This window comes from Mus musculus, chromosome 1 (assembly GCF_000001635.26).
Source record: "Mus musculus strain C57BL/6J chromosome 1, GRCm38.p6 C57BL/6J".
Taxonomy (NCBI): domain Eukaryota; kingdom Metazoa; phylum Chordata; class Mammalia; order Rodentia; family Muridae; genus Mus; species Mus musculus.
In genome coordinates, this window is record NC_000067.6 from 134,456,597 (window position 1) to 134,477,748 (window position 21,152).

Below are 21,152 nucleotides of genomic sequence, written 5' to 3' on the forward strand. Positions count from 1 at the left end.
GGAGGAAAGTTGCAGCCCTGAGGTTACTGTCATTTATGAAACAAATCTTAAAGTTTAATCACAGGCTGGGCCTTGTGCTAGAACACTAGGAAATCTTCATAATCTTCAGCTCCTGAGAATTCAGCAAATCCCCAGTTTCTTGCATCTCATAGTTTGAAACTATGTTAGCTTAAGCAAACCTTTTAAAAACAAAAAGCATTTACTTTAGCAAGTTGTCTCAGTTTTTGGTTAAATACATGTTGCAGAGTTTGGGGGGGGGGGGGAGTGTCCAGAGTCCTTTTGAAGGAGCTACTGAACAAAAGATGACAATGTAGAATCTCAGTTTTAATCTTAGGAAATTAGGATTGTAGACTTTAGATGAATAGTTTCTTTTTTCTTTGGTTCATTTTAGAAAGTTTTGCATCCTCAAAGGACAGTTTTCATAAGCACCTTCATTGCATCCCCTAGAAAGTGTTCTGAGGAGGAAAATCCCAGGGAGAATCTGAGGCAGGTGGATCTCTGTGAGTTCAAGGCCAGCCCAGTCTACAGAGTAAGATTCAGGATAGCTGGGGCTACCCAGAGAAACCTTGTCTCAAAAAAAAAAAACAAAAACAAAAACAAAACAAAACATAGATACCAAAATCTGAGTGTGCTGGTCTTCTTTGTTTACTTTGTTTCTTTGAAACAAAAGTCTCTTTATGGAGCCCTGGCTGGCCTGGAGCTCATTATGTAGACCAGGGTGAGCTCCAACTTGCAGAAATCTACCTTTGTCTCCTGAATGCTTGGCTTGCATATACCACCACACCTGGCTCTGAAGTCATGTAGAGTTAAATGCATAGTATTTGCATATACCACTTACATACCCTATCAAGACAAGTTCTGGATTACTTATCACATCTAAAACAGTACAGTTATTTACTGTATTTGTGTTGGCTAGTTTTATATCTGTGACAAAAGCTATGGTCATCTGAGAGGAGAGAGCCTTGATTAAGATAATGCCTGCAGAAGATTGGGCTGCAAGCAGTTAAGCTGGTAGGGCATTTTTTAAATTAGTGATTGGTCGGGAGGGGCTTCTCTCACTGTGCCATTCATGGACTGCAGGCCTCTGTAAGAAAGTAGACTGAGCTAGCTGATTGGTGGTGATGCACACCTTTAGCCCCAGCTCTTGGAAGGCAAAGGGAATCAGATCTCTGTTCCAAGCCAGCCTGGTCTACAGAGTAAGTTCCAGGACAGCCAGGACTACACAGAGAAACCCTGTCTCAAAAAGAAAAAAACCAAAATCAAAACAAAGAAAAGAAAGTAGAAAGGAAGGAAGGAAGAAAAGAAAGAAAAGGAAATTGAGCAAGAGAGAGAGAGAAGGAAATTGAGCAAGCCATGAGGAGCAAGTCAGTAAGCTACCCTGACCCTGTAGCATCATCCCTACCTTATCTCCTGGAATATTAGTTCCCATCTCTGTTCCAGTCACTAGACTGTGACTCAGGATATGTAAGACAAATAACCCTTTCCTCCCAGGTTGCTTTTTGGTCACGATGTTTTATCACAGCGTAATAACGCTAAGATAGTATTCACTAGGAAAAATGATAAAAATCTGCACATGTTCAAAATCAGTTCTTTAGTTTTTAATATTTTGCTCTTTACTGGGTTGAATCCAAAGATATAGAATGTTAAGTTTGGAGAAAGAAGAGGTAACCTTTACTGGGGTCGGTGTTGGCCAGATTGTGGTGGTGCCAGGGTCAAAAGTGCTCTGTATTTGTGGAAGTTGTGGTTAAGGAACCCTTTTAGTTCCTGAATTTGTAGAACTAATTGTGTGTTTGGTTTCCCACTTCTTCATTATGATCTTTTTCCCTTGTAGCCACATTGTCCAAGGACTCCTTTGTTCTTTCTCCTTAGTGCTTGATGGGCGGCATTATGGCCCCTAAAGACATAATGACAAACACTCACGCTAAGTCCATCCTCAACTCCATGAACTCCCTCAGGAAGAGCAACACCCTCTGTGATGTGACCTTGAGAGTGGAGCAGAAAGACTTCCCTGCGCATCGGATTGTGCTGGCCGCCTGCAGTGATTATTTCTGTGCCATGTTCACTAGTGAGGTAAATGCAAGTCACTGCTACCTAAGTGAAATTCGCATTGTAACCTTGCAGTCCTCTTATTTCAAGGGACAAAATAGCATGTGTTGGTGATTCAGCTATGGCATTTGTCAGCCAATTGGTCACCATGGTTAATCTTGCTGTCACTGTCACGTGTGTCTTCTGAAGGGGCTGCTCAATCAATGGGGATTTTTTTCCAACACACAGTCAAAAGTCAAAAGTATTGGGGGGGGGCGTGTCTTCCCTGTTAGAACTTCCAAACAAATGCTTAGTAAATAAAATAGAAATTTGAAACCAGATATAGTTGCTCACATTTAACAGTCCTGACAGTGGGAAGATCACCATAAATTTGAGGCCAGTCTGGGCTACAGAATAACACCCACCTGAAACCACTCAACAAGGAAGGAAAAAAAAAAAAAGTCTGGTAAACCAGTGAATCTGTATAATGTGGTAGTCAAATAGGTAAGCTCTGAATAAGACATGTGATGGCTTTCTCCTTCAGATCATCAATAATTGCTGGGCGGTGGTGGCGCACGCCTTTAATCCCAGCACTTGGGAGGCAGAGGCAGTCGGATTTCTGAGTTCGAGGCCAGCCTCGTCTACAAAGTGAGTTCCAGGACAGCCAGGGCTACACAGAGAAACCCTGTCTCGAAAACAGAAACAAAAACAAAAAAGAATTTTGGGGACTGGAGAAATGGCTCAGAGGTTAAGAGCACTGACTGCTCTTTCAAAGGTCCTGAGTTCAATTCCCAGCAACCACATGATGGCTCACAACCATCTGTAATGGGATCTGATGCCCTCTTCTGGTGTGTCTGAAGCAACAGGGTACTTATATACATAAAATAAATAAATATATCTTTAAAAAAATCATCAATAATTATAGAAAATGAGTATGCTACTGATACAGATTTCAGGGTGACTTCCAATGAGGGGAGAGGGGATTTAATGAATGGCTGTGTGGTGTTAACTTAGCCTGGTGAGATAGCACGTGGCTGTAATGCCAGCAGTGGGGAAGTGGAGTTCAAGGCTGGCCTCCTGGTGAGACCCTGTCTCACCCAAACAAGGGTAGGGGATGTAGCTCAGTTGGTCTGATGATTACCTAATATACACAAAGCCACGAGATTAAGACCATCCTTGCCTACATACAGAGTTTTAGGCTATTTGGAACTATATGAGATGTTTTCTCCAAAACCAAAATTACTTTGAGAGAGAGAGACAGACAGACAGACAGCAAGCTGGTTCAATAAGTAAAGATACTTTCCATCCAACCTCATGGACCAGATTCCAGTCCCTGAGACCCACGTGGGGTGTGTATGTGTATGTTTGTGTGTGTGTGTGTGTGTGTGTGTGTGTGTGTACACAAATGTACTTGAGTGTATGTATGTGTTTGTCTGTCTTTTTTTCTTTTTTTTTTTTCTTCTCAAGACAGAGTTTGTTTATGTAGTCTTAGCTGTCCTGAAACTTGCCCTATAGAGCAGACCAGCTTTGAACCCACAGGTCCACCTGCCTCTGCCTCCCAGGTGCTAGGATTAAAGGGATACACCACTATCTTCTGGCTTAAAAGTTTCTAAAAAGTAAATAATATAAGAATATTTAAACTAGTCTTTATAAGTGTTTTAAGTTGAGGTATATGAATAATTATCACATGTTTAAACTTAGACATATATCTGAATTATTTCATTATGCAGGCTTTTTGTTTATGTGTGCCTCCATGAATTTTATGGGCATCATGTACAAGTGGGTACCCTTGGAGTCTAAAGGGCATCAGATGCCCCAGAGCTAGAGTTCCAATGGTTGTGAGCCACCTGACATGGGTGCTGCAAGTGCTTTAACAGTCTCTCCAAGCCTCTGGTATGGGTGTGTGTACATCTGGTTTTGCTTGTTTGTTTGTTTGTTTTGGTTTTTCAAGACAGGGTTTCTCTGTGTAGCCCTGGCTGTCCTGGAACTCACTCTGTAGACCAGGCCTGCCACTGCCTCCCAAGTGCTGGCATTAAAGGCATGCACCACCACTGCCTGGCATGTGCGTCTGTTTTTGAGGAAGAATCTTAATGCCTAAATTGGCCCTGAATACTCCATCTTTCTGCCTCAGCCTCATCAAGTATGGAGATTATGGGTGTGTGTCATCCTGCCTTGTTATGATAAGACTCTATAAAAAGTATCTCTAACCACCAGTATTTTCTTTAGTTAATACCCATCACCATGGGGCTAGAGAGATGGCTCAATGGTCAAGAGCACACTGGCTGTTCATCCAGAGGATCCAGGTTCAATTCCCAGTACCCACATTATGGGTCTAACTCCAGTTCCAGGAGATTTGACACCCTCATACAGAGATACCTGCAGACAAAACACCAATGTACATAAGGTAAAAATTTACAAAAAAAAAAAAAAAAGTACCTGTCAGTGTAATGAAGTAGTTGTTAGACCCAGATAAAAAGGGAAATAGGATAACAGCTATATCTATGGGCCCAGTTAAACTGCCATGTTTGTCATTTACTCTGGGGGTAAATATTGCCATTTCATTTTTCAGATGAAGGGTCTCAACAAATGCCTTTCAATGTCACATCACTTGAAAATACTACATAGAGGTAGGCTTTGCCTCTACAGCATGTGGCTGTAAAAAATGATTCTTAACTGCCATTTCAGCCATAAGGCTGGTAGGAGAAATAGAAAGCAGTCAGGCCGTTGCGGCAAATCCTGACTAATTTAAAAACCATCTTGAATAATACAACAGCACAGATCTCTAGCTTGTAGTGTTCTTCAGGATGTCTGCCCCCAAAACATTAGCATTTAGCTGGGTAGGGAGAGTTAACCAGAAGTGCTGAGCATGAAATGGCCTAAGCCTGCCAACTGCTACTACAGTCCTGCTGAAACAGGACGTGTCCTGCTTGCTGTTGTCTTGAGAACATCTGCCTGCACTGTTTTTTTAACATTGAGAGATTTCTGGAATCTTGGGGGGAGAAAAAAAAAAACCTCATTTCTTTTCATACATGATTCTTCTTTCTTTCTCTTTCTCCTTCTTTTCTTTTCTTTTTCTTTTTTCCTTCCTTCCTACCTTTTTTTCCCCTCTTCTTTTTAAACAGGGCTTTTCTATGCCTGTCCTAGAACTCTTTCTGTAGACCAGGCTAGCCTTGACCTCGAAGATCCACCTGCCTCTGCCTCCAGAATACTAGAATTAAAGGTGTGTGCCACCAACGCCTGGCTAGGGATTGATTTGTTGTTGTTTGTTCTTTTGTTTTTTGTTGTTTTGTTTTGTTTTGTTTTGTTTTGTTTTCAGAAACAAGGATTCTGTGTATAACAGAGCCCTGGATGTCCTGGACTTGATTTGTAGACCAGGCTGGCCTCGAGTTCTGTCTTTGTCCTAGTCTCCCCGTCTCCCTATGTGCAGGAAATAAAGAGGGATTTTTTTTTTTTTTTTTTTTTTTTGGTTTTTCGAGACAGGGTTTCTCTGTGTAGCCCCAGCTGTCCTGGAACTCACTTTGTAGACCAGGCTGGCCTCCAACTCAGAAATCTACCTGCCTCTGCCTCCCGAGGCTGGGATCAAAGGCATGCGCCACCACGCCCGGCTTGGAATTGATTTTTTTTTGTTTGTTTTTGTTTTGGTTTTGGTTTTGGTTTTTTGAGACGGTTTCTCTGGAACTCACTTTGTAGACCAGGCTGGCCTCGAACTCAGAAAACCGCCTGCCTCTGCCTCCCAAGTGCTGGGATTAAAGGCATGCGCCACCATGCCCGGCTTGGGATTGATTTTTTTAAGGAATGTTTTTTGTTGTTGTTGTTACTCTTTGGGCTGATGGAGGAATTAAGTATGACAAAACCATTTAGTTAACAGTGGAAGTACATGAAAGTGTGGTAACAGGAGTGTGTGTGTGAGCACACGTGGGCATGAGTGTGCTAACCCATGTAAAGGTGTGGTGAGCCCAGAGCTTGACATCATGTCTTCCTTAACTGCTTCTCCACCTCTCCACTTTACAGTGTGATTCAAGGTCTCTCACTGAACCCCGAGTTTGCTCGAGAGTCATGGGATCTGCATGTCTCTGCCCTAGGGCTCTGAGGTTTTGCTATTACGATCTTGTTTTTGATATACAATGTCACTGCATAGCTTAGAGCAGCTCTCGATCACTGCTTGCCTCTTGCCCCTCCCCCCAAGCTCATGCAGCATAAACAGAGGAGCCGTTTACAATGATCTTCATGTTCTTTTTCTATCCAGATGTAGTCTGAGGGCGGATGAGAGGAATGTGGTGATGTTGGAGGAGGTTGTAGCTATAAATCTCAGAGTTCATTCTCCTGAAATTTCATTGACTATTTCTATTTTAGCCATACATGGTGGCAAATGCCTGGGATGAGAGGGTTGGCTATAAGTTCAAAGACACCTTAGGCTACAACCTGAAAACCAGGCCAGCCACATAGCATATAGAGTGGTATGTAGGAGAGGAAAGAAGAGAAGAGAGAGAATGTTTTATCATAAAGGCACATGGACACTAGTGTTAATGAAACTTTTGTATTCTGTTCTTTAAGGCATCTATGTTGGTTTTAATATAGAATCAGGTTAACTCTAGAAATTTTGATATTCCATTGTTCACGCCTAGGGATACAGTCATCTGCCCATTTTATTTGAAGATTTACAATACATGTCATATTTTCCAGATACAAATCAAATAAAATAGATTATAATTTAAATTTTTTAATAAAATTATTTTATGCTTATGAGTGTTTTGCCTGCATGTATGTGTCAAATGTGTGAGCCTGGTGTCTGTGGAGGTCAGAAAATGGCTTGACTTCCTGGAAATGGTGGTATGATTGTTTACTGCAATGGGTGATGGGAATTGCACACAGGTCCTCTGAAAGAGCAACTAGGACCCTTTTTGTTTGGTTTCTCTGTGTAGCCCTGGCAATCCTGGAACTCACTCTGTAGACCAGGCTGGCCTGGAACTCAAGAGATCTACTGCCTCTGCCTCCCGAGGGATGGGATTAAAGCTGTGCACCACCACTGCGCAGTGAGCAGCCAGTACTCTTAACCACTGAGCCATCTCTCTTGTCTCAGATTGTTGTTTTTAAAAGATGTGTATTTAGTTAGTACCAGCATCCGTTTAAGCTCTTAGACTTGGGTTCTGTGTCTACCTTGTGGAATTGAAAGTACCGTCCTTTTCCTACCTCCTGAATTTTCAGCTTTCAGAGAAGGGGAAGCCGTATGTTGACATTCAAGGTTTAACTGCTGCTACCATGGAGATCCTGCTGGACTTCGTGTACACAGAAACAGTACATGTGACAGTGGAGAATGTTCAAGAACTGCTCCCTGCAGCCTGTCTTCTTCAGCTGAAAGGTACAGACAGTAAAAGGTGTCCTTGTTCATGACACTTTAGCCCTGGAAGTGTTTTCATTTGAAGCAAAATTAATCAAGAGACTGAGAGATCAGTCTAGAAGCATGACATTTGAATCTTTGAGCATGGAAGATAAGATAGAGTCAAGAGCAATGCAAAAGAATCTCACCACATAAGAGTATTTGGGTCTTGTAAAAGAAAACATTTAAACTTTTTCCGTTTTTGCAATAATCCCAACACTTAAGAAGCTGAGACAGGAGGATTGCGTTAAGTTTCAAGCCAATTTAGTACATAAAATGAGACTACATGTTAAAATGAAGCAAAGGGGCTGAAGAGCAGGCTCAGTAGTTGAGACCATGGACTGTTCTCCAGAAGCATCTGTATTTGACTCCCAGCACCCACTGGTGGCTCACAACTTTGTAACTCCACTGCAAGGGACCTAATGCCCTCTTCTGGGAACATGGCACACAGATGCACGTTTCCAAAGCACCCATAGCATAAACTAATTAAACTGAACCAAACAAAGCAGAATAGAAAATATAGGTATTTCCTTAATACATACATGTATACATACATAGTAAAAATTGCCAAGAAACTGATAATATTCGTTGTCTACATAGATTCTGTTTATTTACCTTGTCATTTGATGTTTGTGCATGTAGAGGCTAAGAGGACTTTTTAAAATAAACCTTTTTGTTTGAATCATGTAAAATACCTTTTTAAGAAAATTTATTTCTGTTTACTTTTATTATTTATTATTTTTATGTGTATATTATTCTCAAATGTATGACCTCTAATGGCCACAGAGATCAGAAGAGGGTGTTGGATTCCCCCCAAACTGGAGTTACAGGCAGTTGTGGGCTGCATTCTGGGAGTTGGGAACTGAACCTAACTCTTATTCAAGAGTAATAGTGCTTTTAACTGTTGAGCCATCTCTCCAGTCCCCTAGGGGTTGTTTATTTGTTTGTTTTGTTTTGTTTTGTTTTTGAGACAGGGTTTCTCTGTGTAGCCCTGACTGACCTGGAACTCACTTTGTAGATCAGGCTGTCCTCGAACTCAGAAATCTGCCTACCTCTGCCTCCCAAGTGCTGGGATTAAAGGCTTGGGCCACCATGCCTGGCTCCCCTAGTTTGTTTCTGTATTTGGTTTTTGAAACATGGTCTCACTATGTAACTGTGGCTATCTGGGAACTGCTGGTCAGGTTGTCTTCTAACTCAAGGATATCCATCTGCTTCTGCCTCTGAAATGTTAGAATTAGAGGTATACATCCTCATGGCTGCCTTAAAATATCTTTTGAAAATAAAATTTATACTAGGCAGTGGTGGTGCATGCTTTAATTCCAGCACTTAGGAGACAGAGTCAGGTAGATCTCTGTGAATTGGAGACCTGCCTGCTCTTCAGAACTGGTTCTAGGACAACCAGGACTTCACAAAAAAACCCTGTCTCCAAAACAAAACAACCAAGACAAATAAAAAATAATAAAATTAAAATTAACTTATACTTGAGAAGGAGAAATGGCATGGACTTAAAAAAAAGTAAATAAAATAAATTTTAAATTGATGTATAGCAGTTAAAATATAATTTTCACTGCATTAGAGATGGTCTCTCTTCCAGTTTCTTATGTATGTGTTTGTGTGTATGTGTGTGTTCATATTTGTGTACTTTTTCTTTGTTTTGGCCTACACTGTAAAGATAAGACTATCCCTGAATTGTATCCCAGTTGGTCCTAACTCTGTCTTAATGCCTCCACCTCCTGAGTACTAGGATTACAGTTGTCTACCATTATAAGTAGCCAGTCTGTCTCTTCAACCTCCAATTTTGTATATCTACATAATTAAAACATTTTTACTGTTGTTTGTTTTGTTTTAGATAAGAGTATCACTGTGTAGTCTAACCTGGCCTTGAGTGTATAATCCTTTGTAGCCTCCTGAATGCTGGGATTACAGGCACAGACACTCACTCTCTACCTGTCATACAAGACTGAAGTGAAGTGGAGCACACTAAGTTCAGACTTAGAAAATTAAGTCAAGTTTATGCCGGGTATTGTGGCACACACCTTTAATGCCAGCACTCCAGAGAGAGATGCAGACAGATATTTGTGAGTTGAGACCATCTGGTCCACACCACGAGCTCTAGGCCAGCTAGGGCTACACAGTAAGACTCTGCCTCAAAAACCAAACCAAACCAAACAAGAACTGGGTTCATACACTGGACCTTTTGTTTTTTCCAGTGACAGGGATTGAACCCAGGGCCTTGTGCATACCAAGATGCTAGATGAGCAATGCGCTTTTCTGTTAAGCTTCAATCCAAGCTTTTATTCTGAATATCCCAGAGAATTATGGGATTGTTTTCCTTTACTTGAGTTTTAAAAGTTTGATATAGGGACTAGAGAGATGGTACCATGGTACTTGTCTTGCAGAGAACCTGGGTCAAGATCCCAAAACTCATGATGTCTCACAGCTGCCTTTAACTAGTTCCAAGGCACAAGCATGACCTCACTGGACACTGCATGCCAGGACATGGACATGCCAGGACACGCATGCCAGGACACGCATGCCAGGGTGCACTTACACACAGACCTACTACTTACACACAAAATAAAAATAAGTAAATCTTAAAAATCTATCTAGAGTGAAAAATAAAAACATAGTAAATGAGCCAGGCAGTGGTGGCACATGCCTTTAATTTCAGCACTTAGGAGGCAAAGGCAGGCAGATTTCTGAGTTCAAGGCCAACCTGGTCTACAGAGTGAGTTCCAGGACAGCCAAGGCTATACAGAGAAACCCTGTCTTGAAAAACCAAAAAATACAGAGACAAAATTTGGAGCTGTGACGAAAGGATGGACCATCTAGTGATTGCCATATGCAGGGATCCATCCCATAATCAGCTTCCAAACGCTGACACCATTGCACACACTAGCAAGATTTTGCTGAAAGGACCCAGATATAGCTGTCTCTTGTGAGACTACGCCGGGGCCTAGCAAACACAGAAGTGGATGATCACAGTCAGCTATTGGATGGATCACACGGCCCCCAATGGAGGAGCTAGAGAAATTACCCAAGGAGCTAAAGGGATCTGCAACCCTATAGGTAGAACAACAATATGAACTAACCAGTACTCCGGAGCTCTTGTCTCTAGCTGCATATGTATCAAAAGATGGCCTAGTCGGCCATCACTGGAAAGAGAGGCCCATTGGACACACAAACTTTATATGCCCCAGTACAGGGGAACCCCAGGGCCAAAAAGGGTGAGTGGGTGGGTAGGGGATTGGGGGGGTGGGTATGGGGCATTGAAAATGTAAACGAGGAAAATACCTAATAAAAAATAAATTGAAAAAAAAGAAAAACCCAAAAAAAACAAAAAACAAAACCATAGTAAATTAAGTTACTATTTTTAGATTGGTTCCAGTAGCAGAAGAGTTTGCAGCAGTCTGATAGTTTTTGAAACTAGGTCCGACTAGCTACCCTCATTTTAAAGATGAGGCAGAAGCAAGTGAAAATGCTCACAGCCAGTGTTTGAATGCCTGAACCATAAATGTTCTAATGCAATGTTAAGGTGTAGAGCCAGGGTTCCTCTGATAACATGTAGAGAAGATGTTAAGATCCAAGAATGGAAGGCACTTTTCACTTGGCCAAGTATCTTAGGTCTGCTCACTGCCTGTGTGTGTCCTAGGTGTGAAACAAGCCTGCTGTGAGTTCTTAGAAAGTCAGCTGGATCCATCTAATTGCCTGGGTATCAGGGATTTTGCTGAAACTCACAATTGCGTTGACCTGATGCAAGCAGCTGAGGTGTTTAGCCAGAAGCATTTTCCTGAAGTGGTGCAGCACGAGGAGTTCATTCTTCTGAGTCAAGGGGAGGTGGAGAAGCTAATCAAGTGCGACGAGATTCAGGTACAGGGTTGCCTTGGTGTTACAGTTTCTGTACATTACAGAGCAGGATGGGGTGACTGTGTCCATATTATGGCTTCATAATCAAATACATGTATTGATGCCAAAAGTTTTAATTTATTTGCATGTCTATGGAGAAGAAAATCTGCCCTGGTCATTCATCAAATATATGAATTCCAGCGGTAAATAATTAAATAAGCAGAAATTGGAAACAAGGTAAATTTTCTATGCAATATTGTTACGCATTGGCTGTGTAGTAGTGTTTGTTGTGTGTAGGTTTATAGTTAGGCTGAACTTGGGAATGAGGAATCCAACAGAGGTCTAATAGATATCTTTGAAGCCTGTACTTTAATCTCCAGTGTACTAGTTCTTTGTTTGTTTGTTTGTTTGTTTGTTTGTTTTTTCAAGACAGGGTTTCTCTGTATAGCCCTAGCTGTCCTGGAACTCACTCTGTAGACCAGACTGTCCTCAAACTCAGAAATCCGCCTGCCTCTGTCTCCCAAGTGCTGGGATTAAAGGCTTGTGCCACCATGCCCGGCTCGTACTAGTTCTTTAGACAGTAGCTTCTAGAAAGATATTCGGAGAGCCAAGTCCTATGTATATATTCCTTTTGAGTTTTATTTCTCCACTGAAATAGATTACTGAGTGTCTGTCCTCAGTTTATATAAGAGGTGGATTAGAAAGTATTAGAATGGGTTTAATGCTTTGACATTCCATAGGAAAGTTTGCTACCTAAAGAAATTCTGTGGCCTTCCAGGCCTGCCAGTGTGTGTCTGTAATCCCAGTACTCAAGAGGCTGACATAAGATCACAAGCTTGCCTAGGCAGCAGTGAGACCATGTGTTCTTTCCTCCCCCCACCTCAAAAAAACCAAAAGCACCATAGAAGAAATTCTGTGATACACTTTGTGAAAACCATATGGTCTCTGTTTTGATTGGCTACAAAACAGGTGTGTATGTTACAAAGTAAAAGTTTTACTTTTTTTCTCTTTTTCTTTTCTTTCTTCTTCTTTTTTTTTTTTTTTTTTTACATTTTTCTTTAACAAATGTAAGGCAAAACTGATGAGAGCAGTTGGTAAATTGTTTGCACCTAGAGAAAAATTATTCCCCAAGTTGACTTTTATATCAGCCTAGAGAGGCACTGTTAGAGATGCTAATGTGTCAATATGTGCTGGTCTCGCTCTCATCCCCACCGTGCAGGACCTTGTCTTCTCTTGCAGACTTGTGAGCATGGCCACAAAGTGTATTCTTCACATTTAGGACGACCCATTGGTTAGCTAGAAAAATAGAGCTCCTTTTTTATATTTATTATTATTATTTATTAATCTATTTAGTTTCTGATTTTTTTTTAGACAGGGATTTTCTGTGTAGATCAGGGTAGATTTGAATTTCGAAATCCACCTGCCTCAGTCTGCCACGTGCTAGGATAAAATGTGTGCCACCACACCTGTCATGGCTCTTCTTGATTTGTCTATGTATGAGAAAACACAGTGATGATACTAAGTACTACTGTTATAGGAAAATAGTACTTCGCATTTACTATGGGTTATTTTGTCAAAGGCTTACTGAGCACTCATAGGGAGAGATCCCTACCCCTTGGTGCGTCTACTCTCCTTCTCCCTCTCCCCACCTCCTCTTTTGATTCTTTTGTGTTTCCAAGTTAGAGTTTGAAATTGTTTGTTTTTTTAAATGTTGTTGTTGTTTTAAGACAGGGTTTCTCTGTGTAGCCCTGGCTGTCCTGGAATTCACTCTGTAGACCAGGCTGGCCTCGACCTCAGAAATCCACCTGCCTCTGCCTCCTGAGTACTGGGATTAAAGGCGTGCACCAACACACTGGCTGAGTTTGGAATTGTTAAGTCTTGGGCATGGTAGGCAAGTACTGTGTCACTGAACCACCCTGGACTCAGCTCTACAGTATCTGTTCTGTGGCATTGACCTCATTTGATCCTCACATCCTGCAGTTATCAGAAACTGTGGCTCAGAGGTAAACCCTCACACCATTGTAGGTAGTAAGTAATAGAGCCAGGATTCCGATCCAGGCAAGCAGCTAGATGCGATACCACACATCTGGATTCCAGCATACAGGAGCCAGAGCTATGAAGTTCAAAGCCATCCTATAGAAGAAACCTTGACTCAAAAAACCAACAAAAAAAGGTAAAGGAAAAATTTAAAAGCTGAGTATACTAGCTTATACCTGTATTTCCATCACATAGGCAGTATATTCAGTTTAAAACCTTCCTCTGCTACATATTGAGTACCAGACTAGCTTGGGCTGTATGAAACTCTTTCTCCAAACAACAACAACAAAAAGAAGAAGAAGAAATACTCAGAAACAAATCAGGCCATGAATTCCCAAGGCTGTCCTGGAACTCACTTTGTAGACCAGGCTGGCCTCAGAAATCCACCTGCCTCTGCCTCCCAAGAGCTGGGATTAAAGGCGTGTGCCGCCTTGCCCAGCTTCTCTGAAATTTTAACTTGCTTGTTTTTAGACAAAAGAAAACAGTATTATTTTTTTTTTTAGATTTTTCAAGACTGGGTTTCTCTGTGTAGCCCTGACCATCCTGGAACTCTGTAGACCAGGTTGGCCTTGAACTACACAGATGCCTTTGCCTCCCCAGTGCCACCATCGCCAGGCAAGAAAAATTATCTTTATAATAAACATCCTGCATCCTCCCCATCCCCTGTCTGTAAGATGGATCACCTTGACCTCCCACATATTTCTCCTAGACTGTCACAATTGGAGTCTAGCCTGTTGTGCAAAGAAGACTAGAACTGATCTTGCAGCTCTTGGCCCTTCTAAGTGTTCTACCCACAGTCACCACAGCAGTGTTTGCAAACATCTCTTTATTGCTGTCTTACTGGAAGCATTCAAGTGATATCGAGTTGCTCTCACTGTGATGCCTTCAGCAGCCTGGTGCTTACCTAAAATCTGTCACCACCCACCCTTCTTCCTCCCAGGCTGGACAGCTAAAATGTCCCCGTGTGCCAGTCCTCTCTGCTCTAGGTCAGTTCTGACCTCTAGAAAGTTCTTTCAAGATGGACTAAATTTCCTTGTCTGGTCTGATAGCCACTAGGCACATTGCTGTTGGGTGTGGAACGTAGCTAGTGCTGCTAAGAAGCTGAGCTCTGATTTTGGTAAATGCCGCTTCGGTGACAGGTAGTGCAGCTCTAGAGCCTCGGTGCACTCTTGCTTGTCTTTTTCCTTTTTTTCTGATTTAGAGTGCTGTTGGGGATTTTGAGATAAGATCTTATTTTGTCCTGGCTGGCCCTGAACTCACTATGTAGGCGGTCCTCCTGCTTCGAGCCTCCAAGTGCTGGAATTTTCAGCATATGCTGCCACTTCTGACCCTTTGAGTACTCTCTCTTTATTCTTTCTGGTTATTTGCTAGTCGTCCATCAGATTCCAGCTTGCTACTTGAGGGAGACTTTTCCTGACTCACTAGAAATGAAGAAATTTCCTATTGTTTCTGTCTCATGGCTCTGCTACTTCCCTGTATAATTTTAATCACAATAAGATTGTAGTAATTGATAATTGGTAGTACTTACTTACAATCCTGGCAATTGGAATGATAAGACAGGTGGATCAGATGAAGGCAGAGTCTGGTCTACAGGGACTGGACTTGATTTCTCATCATCAGTGGAAGTTCAGTGCATTGATGAAATGAAACATATGCCCAAACATTTCTGCTTTCCAAAGCACCACAGTTCTTGGGGAAGGTGTACAAGGTCACAGTCAACCGTTTAGATGAGGCCTTGGGTTACATCTGCCTAGAGATTGCTGAGAGAGCCTGGGTCCTGCACCTACGTGTCTGCCTTTGGGAAGTCCTAGGTCTTATTGTGCCTGTCACTTTTCTGGTGGCATAATACATACTTTAGAGAGTGCTTCTTACTTTATCTATCTATCGTGTATAATCTAAGTTCTCCAAAGATCTGAATCTGTGTGTCAGAACAGCACAGAATCTAACACATAGTAGTTGCTGAAATGCTGACTGAACATACTTTGAAAGCTGAAATGTTATTTATGATGATAAAGTGAAGTTCTTGCTTCAGAGGCAACTACAAATGAAAATTATTTCAATTTTAATTAGGATAACAGATTTCCTCTCCCATGTTTACTAAAGTTGCAGAAATGACCAGACAAAAATTCAAGAATGGATGCAGTTCTGAAAAGAAGGCCAACATGTGACTCATCATTTATTAAACACTGTCTCTGTTCTTTTTTAAATTTAATTTTATTTATAATTCACTTTTTATACTCCATATTCCATTCCCTGCTCCTCCCCATCTACCCTCAACCGTTCCACATCCCATGCCTCTTCCCACCCCACCCCACCCCATCTTAGTTCTTTTTAAATTGCATATAATTCTCTTCCTGTATCTGAAAAGACTGTTTTCCCAGAACTTTCTTCATATTTCTGGGAGATGGGAAATAACAGTAATGGAGGACAGGTAGCACAAAGGAGACTAAGCAAGGCTGCCTCGAGTTTGTGGGGAAGTAAAAGTCTGTGACGTGTGAATCTACATTAATAGGTGGATTCTGAAGAGCCAGTCTTTGAGGCTGTTATCAACTGGGTGAAGCATGCCAAGAAGGAGCGAGAAGAGTCTTTACCTGACCTCTTACAGTATGTTCGGATGCCCCTGCTGACCCCCAGGTACATTACAGATGTAATTGATGCTGAGGTAAGTCACATAAGGCGCTTGGCATCCAGAAACTCCACTAACTCTGCAGCCTAGCTACTCAAAACCAGCAGCTTTAATGCAGGCAGAGTCACCTGGTTCCCTTCCGCAGGAATGGTGGAATGATAAAGCTGGGAACGTTATAGGCATAAGAAATGTTTATTGCTTGGCAAGTCACATCTCTGTCACAAATGAAAATCCATAATTTTATTTAATTTTGTACTGTGTTGTTGTCTTTTTGTTTTATGTGCCTCTTATGTTTTATAAAAAACTGTGTACTGAAAAGCATAAAAAACAAAACAAACAAAAAAACCCTGTGTATTGACCGAGCAGTGGTGGCGTACACCTTTAATCCCAGCACTTGGGAGGCAGAGGCAGGCAGATTTCTGAGTTCAAGGCCAGCCTGTCTACAGAGTGAGTGCCAGGACAGCCAGGACTACACAGAGAAACCCTGTCTTGAAAAAAAACCAAAACCAAAACAAACAAACAAAAAACTGTGTACTAGTCTCTCTTAAACATGAATTGTTATAAATTGCTCTGGAAAAAAAGAGACAAAAGTTGCTTTATTTGTCAGACCCTCATGGTTTTACTTCTAGTAAGCCTGATTTACTTAGTTTGATGCAGTTGAGCTTTCTATTGTTTTATAAAAGTGTTTCTCTAACTTAAGCTGCAACAATGTTTTGTAACTCATACACACACAACACACACACACACACACACACACACACACACACACACACACAATGTTGCGTGGACTGTTGTCCTAGTTTGCTTTCTGTTTGCTGTGGTAAACACCATGACCACAAAGCAGCATGGGGAGGGCAGGGTTTATTTCTTGCATGTTATAGTCTGTCATCAAGGGAAGCAAGGGCAAGGGTTCAGAGCAGGAGCCTGGAGGCAGGAGCTGAAGCAGAGACCATGTGAAGGAACACTGCTTACTGGCTTGCTTCCATTGGCTTGCTTAGCATACTTTCTGATACAGCTAGGGACTACCACCTGTTCAGGAATGGCTCCCACATCGGTCTCTAATCAGAAATGCCTGCCCCCCCCCCAATCCAATCCCAAGGAGGCGGGTGTACTTTGACAAGCACTCATCTATAACATTTAGGTGAAGCCCAGTAACTTCTTGGCCAGGACCTGACCATTTTAAAAGTTAACCATAAAAATAGTTTCTTATTCACTTTACAAAATTTGTTTGGTCTGTTGTAGTAAGGGCCTGTAATCTCTTGGTAGAGGTAGGCAGGCATATCAAGAGTTCAAGGTCAGCCTAGGTTACAGGAGACTCTGTCTCAAACAAGTAAACAAATATTGAGACACCCCTCCCAAAATTAAAAAAAAAAAATCAGGCTAATTAATGTCACATCTCAAACTCATTTTCCCCTTCTTCCTTAAGACCTCTATTTATTAGTTTTCTTGTTGCTGTGATAAAATACCCCACAAAAGCAACTTAAGGAAAAAAAGGGTTTATCTTGGCTCACAGTTAAAAGTTATAGTTCATCCTGAAGAAGGCGTGGCAGAAAAACCCCCATGAAGCTGTGGGTCACACTGTACCACAGTCATGACGCAGAGAGGGAAAGCTGGCGCACAGCTGAATTTCTCCTTTTTGTTGGGCTTGGGTCCTAACCAGTGCTATCGTGTGGCCTACGTTAAGGGTAGGTCTTACCACTTGAGCTAAACCTTTCAGAACCCCCCCCCCCCCCAGGGACACAGCAGTTGGTGTGTTTCCCAATCACTCAAGTTGATAGTGAGGCCCAACCTTCACTCCCTTCTGAATCAGTCTTTACATTATGTTTTAGTACAGAGATCCGGAGCTAGAATCAGGAAGCTGAAATCCTAAATCAGACATTCTTGTGAGACCCTTAGGGAGATGACCTCAGATTTTTTCCTTTGTGAAGCTGCAGTGACATTACTCACCTCATACATGGTTGCCAATATTCACATGCAGAAGCTTTAGAGATATCTATATAACAGTAGTTGCTACTGTTATATATTTTCTTTTCCAATGCATACTGAAAACTTCTTGGAGTCAAACTAATAAACTAGAGCTTTATATGAGTTGACGATTCCAACAGGAAACAGATGGTACAGTTCTAAGGAAGGTTTTCTCTCTTTCTCTCTCTCTCTCTCTCTTTCTCTCTCTCTCTCCCTCTCCCTCCCTTCCTCTCTCTCTCTCTCTCTCCCCCCCCTCTCTCCACACACACAGTTTACAAAGTTACATTTGGAGAAACAGTAAAAGACAGTGGAGACTACAGATCTAGAACAACCAAGCTGTCACCAGCGCTCAGTCTAGCTGGGCTAAGAAGTGGGTATCAGAGCCTGAAGAGAAAGGCTTGAGAGGAGCCTGCCCTGCAGCAGAATTCATCCCAGCTAGGAGTCATATAGAGACCTTACTGGTGCGGTTTATAGGGACCGTTTTTTCTGAACTAGAGAGCAAAGTACAGAGTGGAGGTAGATGCTAATACAAAGATCTATTTCCTGTGTAGGTGTATGTGTATATGTGCACATGTATGCCAGAGGTCAATCTTCGGTGCTGTTCCTCAGACCATCCAGCTTGGTTTTTTAAATACAGACTGATTGATTGGCCCAGAGTTTCTGATTGAGCTGGGGCATTACAAGTATAGGCTACCATGTCTAGCTTTTTATGTGGTTTCGTGTGACAGGACTTGGGTCATCATGCTTACATGGCAAGGTCTTTACCAAAGTGAGCCATCTAGAGCACCAGTGGGAATAGATGTGGGAGTTGGACTAATGGTGAATACATGCCTATAACTCGGCACTTGGAAGATAGTGCAGAAACATCAGACATTGAAAGTTATCCTATGCCCTGTTGTAAGTTTGAGACCAACCTGGGCTACAGGAGAACCTGTCAGAAAGAAAGGATGAAAAGGAGGAAGAGGAGAACAAAGGAGGGAAGGAGAGAGAGAGCTTTGGGGGAATTATTTCAAAGAAGACATTTTTCCAAGAGAGATTGTGTGCCTTGTCTTTTTGAGACAGTGTCTCTCTTTAGATCATCCTGGCTAGAAGTCAGTCTGTAGCTCTGAGTTGGCTTGAAGTCTCAGAAATCCTTTTATCTCAGCCTGCCAAGTAACTAGAGTTGCAGATGTGAAGCCAGTGTGCTCAGCTCCCTTAAGATTCGTACTAATCCTTACCTGCTTTTATCTACATACATAAATTGCTTCTTTATATACCTCATTTTGTTATTGCAGTATTAGAAATGGCCGGTTCCCTTCTCTCTTCTGTCTTTTAGCCTTTCATCCGCTGTAGTTTACAATGCAGAGATCTAGTTGATGAAGCAAAGAAGTTTCACCTGAGGCCTGAACTTCGGAGTCAGATGCAAGGACCCAGAACAAGGGCCCGGCTAGGTAAGCTGGTATTCCTGGAAAAATGAGGGGATGTCTTTGAACTCCTTTTTCAGATGGTATGATATAGTTGGAAGTAACATCTGTAATGCTTACAGTAGACTTGTTTTAGACCTGCTTTTAATCTCTTTAGACAAGTAGCTGCCATTTTAAGCTTTTATTTCCTGTTGTTTAAGAGTGTCTTTGTGGCACATAATTATTGGAGATTAAGTTAGATAAAGTAGAGAGAAAAAGATTTTACAAATTATCATATATTATATAACATTAATTTTTTTTAAAGAATGGGTAATTTTCTTTTTATTTATTTATTAATATGTAAGTACACTTTAGCTGTCTTCAGACACTCCAGAAAAGGGCGTCAGATCTCGTTATAGATGGTTGTGAACCACCATATGGTTGCTGGGATTTGAACTCATGACCTTTGGAAGAGCAGTCAGTGCTCTTACCTGCTGAGCCATCTCACCAGCCCAACATTAAATTTCTATTTCAGCATTTAAATAAAGGGCTTGGAGCTAGGGATATAGCTCAGTTGTTAGAGTGCTTTCCTAGCCCTGAGTTCAATCCCCAGCACAGCATAAATGGGGTGTGATGGTAAATGCCTGTAATCGGGAAGTAGAGGCAGGAAGATTATAAATTCATCCTTGGGCACATAAAAAGTTAGAAGCCGGGATGGAAAAATGGCTCAGCAGTTAAGAGCGTTGACTGTTCTTCCAGAGGTCCTGAGTTCAATTCCCAGCAACCACACAGAAGCTCACAACCATCTGTAATGGGATCCAGTGCCCTCTTCTGGTGTGTCTGAAGACAGCAACAGTGTACCCACATAAATGAAATGAATAAATCTGCCAGCAGTGGTGGAACATGCCTTTAATCCCAGCACTTGGGAGGCAGAGGCAGGTGGATTTCTGAGTTCAAAGCCAGCCTCGTCTACAGAGTGAGTTCCAGGACAGCCAGGGTTACACAGAGAAACCCTGTCTTGAAAAACAAAACAAAACAAAAAATAATAATAAAATAAATAAAATAAAATAAATACATAAATCTAAAAAAAAAAAAAGTTCGAAGCCAGTGTGATAGACTGTCTCAAACAAACAAAGTAAAACTACAGGGCTTTTTGACAGTCATGTATCATAGGTAAAATTTCTGGCTTAACACTTACCTTAGACAGGAAGTTTATTATGTCTGCCTCAGATGTTTTATCTGTGAATCAACATAACATCCAGCTCTAAGAAAGTCATAACAATTAAATGAAGAAATCTAGGAAAGGGCTAGGAACAGTTACTGTCACGTAAGTGCTACTTACGTTAGCAAATAGACAGAGGTTCAAATCAAAGCCCTGCCAGTGGCTAATTAGTGATAACAATTTATCCGATCTTAACTGGATATGGTGGCACAGAGCACTAATCCCAGCACTCAGGAGGTCTAGTCAGGTTGATCTTTGTGAGTTCAAGGACAGCCTGGTCCAGATAGTGAGTTCCAGAGCATCCAGGGCTAAATAGTAGACCCTGTCTCCAATAAATAAATAAATAAATTAATAAATTAATTAATTAATTTAAAAAAACCATTTTTTTAAAACACACACTTATTTGATCCTATGCTTTACCCCTAAACTGAGGCTTAGTTTCTTCTGAATGGGTTGTTGGGAGGATTGAATTGGAATGTGGATAAGACACTTAGCTGGCACAGAGTAAATATTTAGCTATTTTTATCTTGGTCCCTATTACTGCTCTGTAAAAAGAGCCTTCCTGCCACTCTGTAAAACTATTTTGAAGATTATCACTTATTCTGTATATATGAGGTGGCACTTCATTTGCTTTTATTTTTTTAATAATTTATTTTTTATTTTATATGTTTG

General features: G+C 41.5%; 1 protein-coding gene across 4 annotated transcripts in view; it reads left to right on the top strand.

The window, feature by feature from the left end:
* Klhl12 (kelch-like 12) overlaps positions 1 to 21,152 on the top strand; it is a 35,386-nt gene that overhangs the window by 1,102 nt on the left and 13,132 nt on the right. For 2 of the 4 annotated variants that reach the window (NM_001311136.1, NM_153128.3), the window contains exons 2-6: positions 1,870 to 2,070; positions 7,231 to 7,384; positions 11,055 to 11,272; positions 15,798 to 15,947; positions 19,192 to 19,306. In NM_001311136.1, coding sequence (NP_001298065.1) covers positions 1,876 to 2,070; positions 7,231 to 7,384; positions 11,055 to 11,272; positions 15,798 to 15,947; positions 19,192 to 19,306 — 832 coding nt within the window. In that variant the 5' untranslated portion in view covers positions 1,870 to 1,875. Of the gene's footprint in view, positions 1 to 1,831; positions 2,071 to 4,251; positions 4,430 to 7,230; positions 7,385 to 11,054; positions 11,273 to 15,797; positions 15,948 to 19,191; positions 19,307 to 21,152 lie in introns of all 4 variants that reach the window. The other 2 variants (XM_030253998.1, XM_006529561.3) reach the window with 2 other exon arrangements.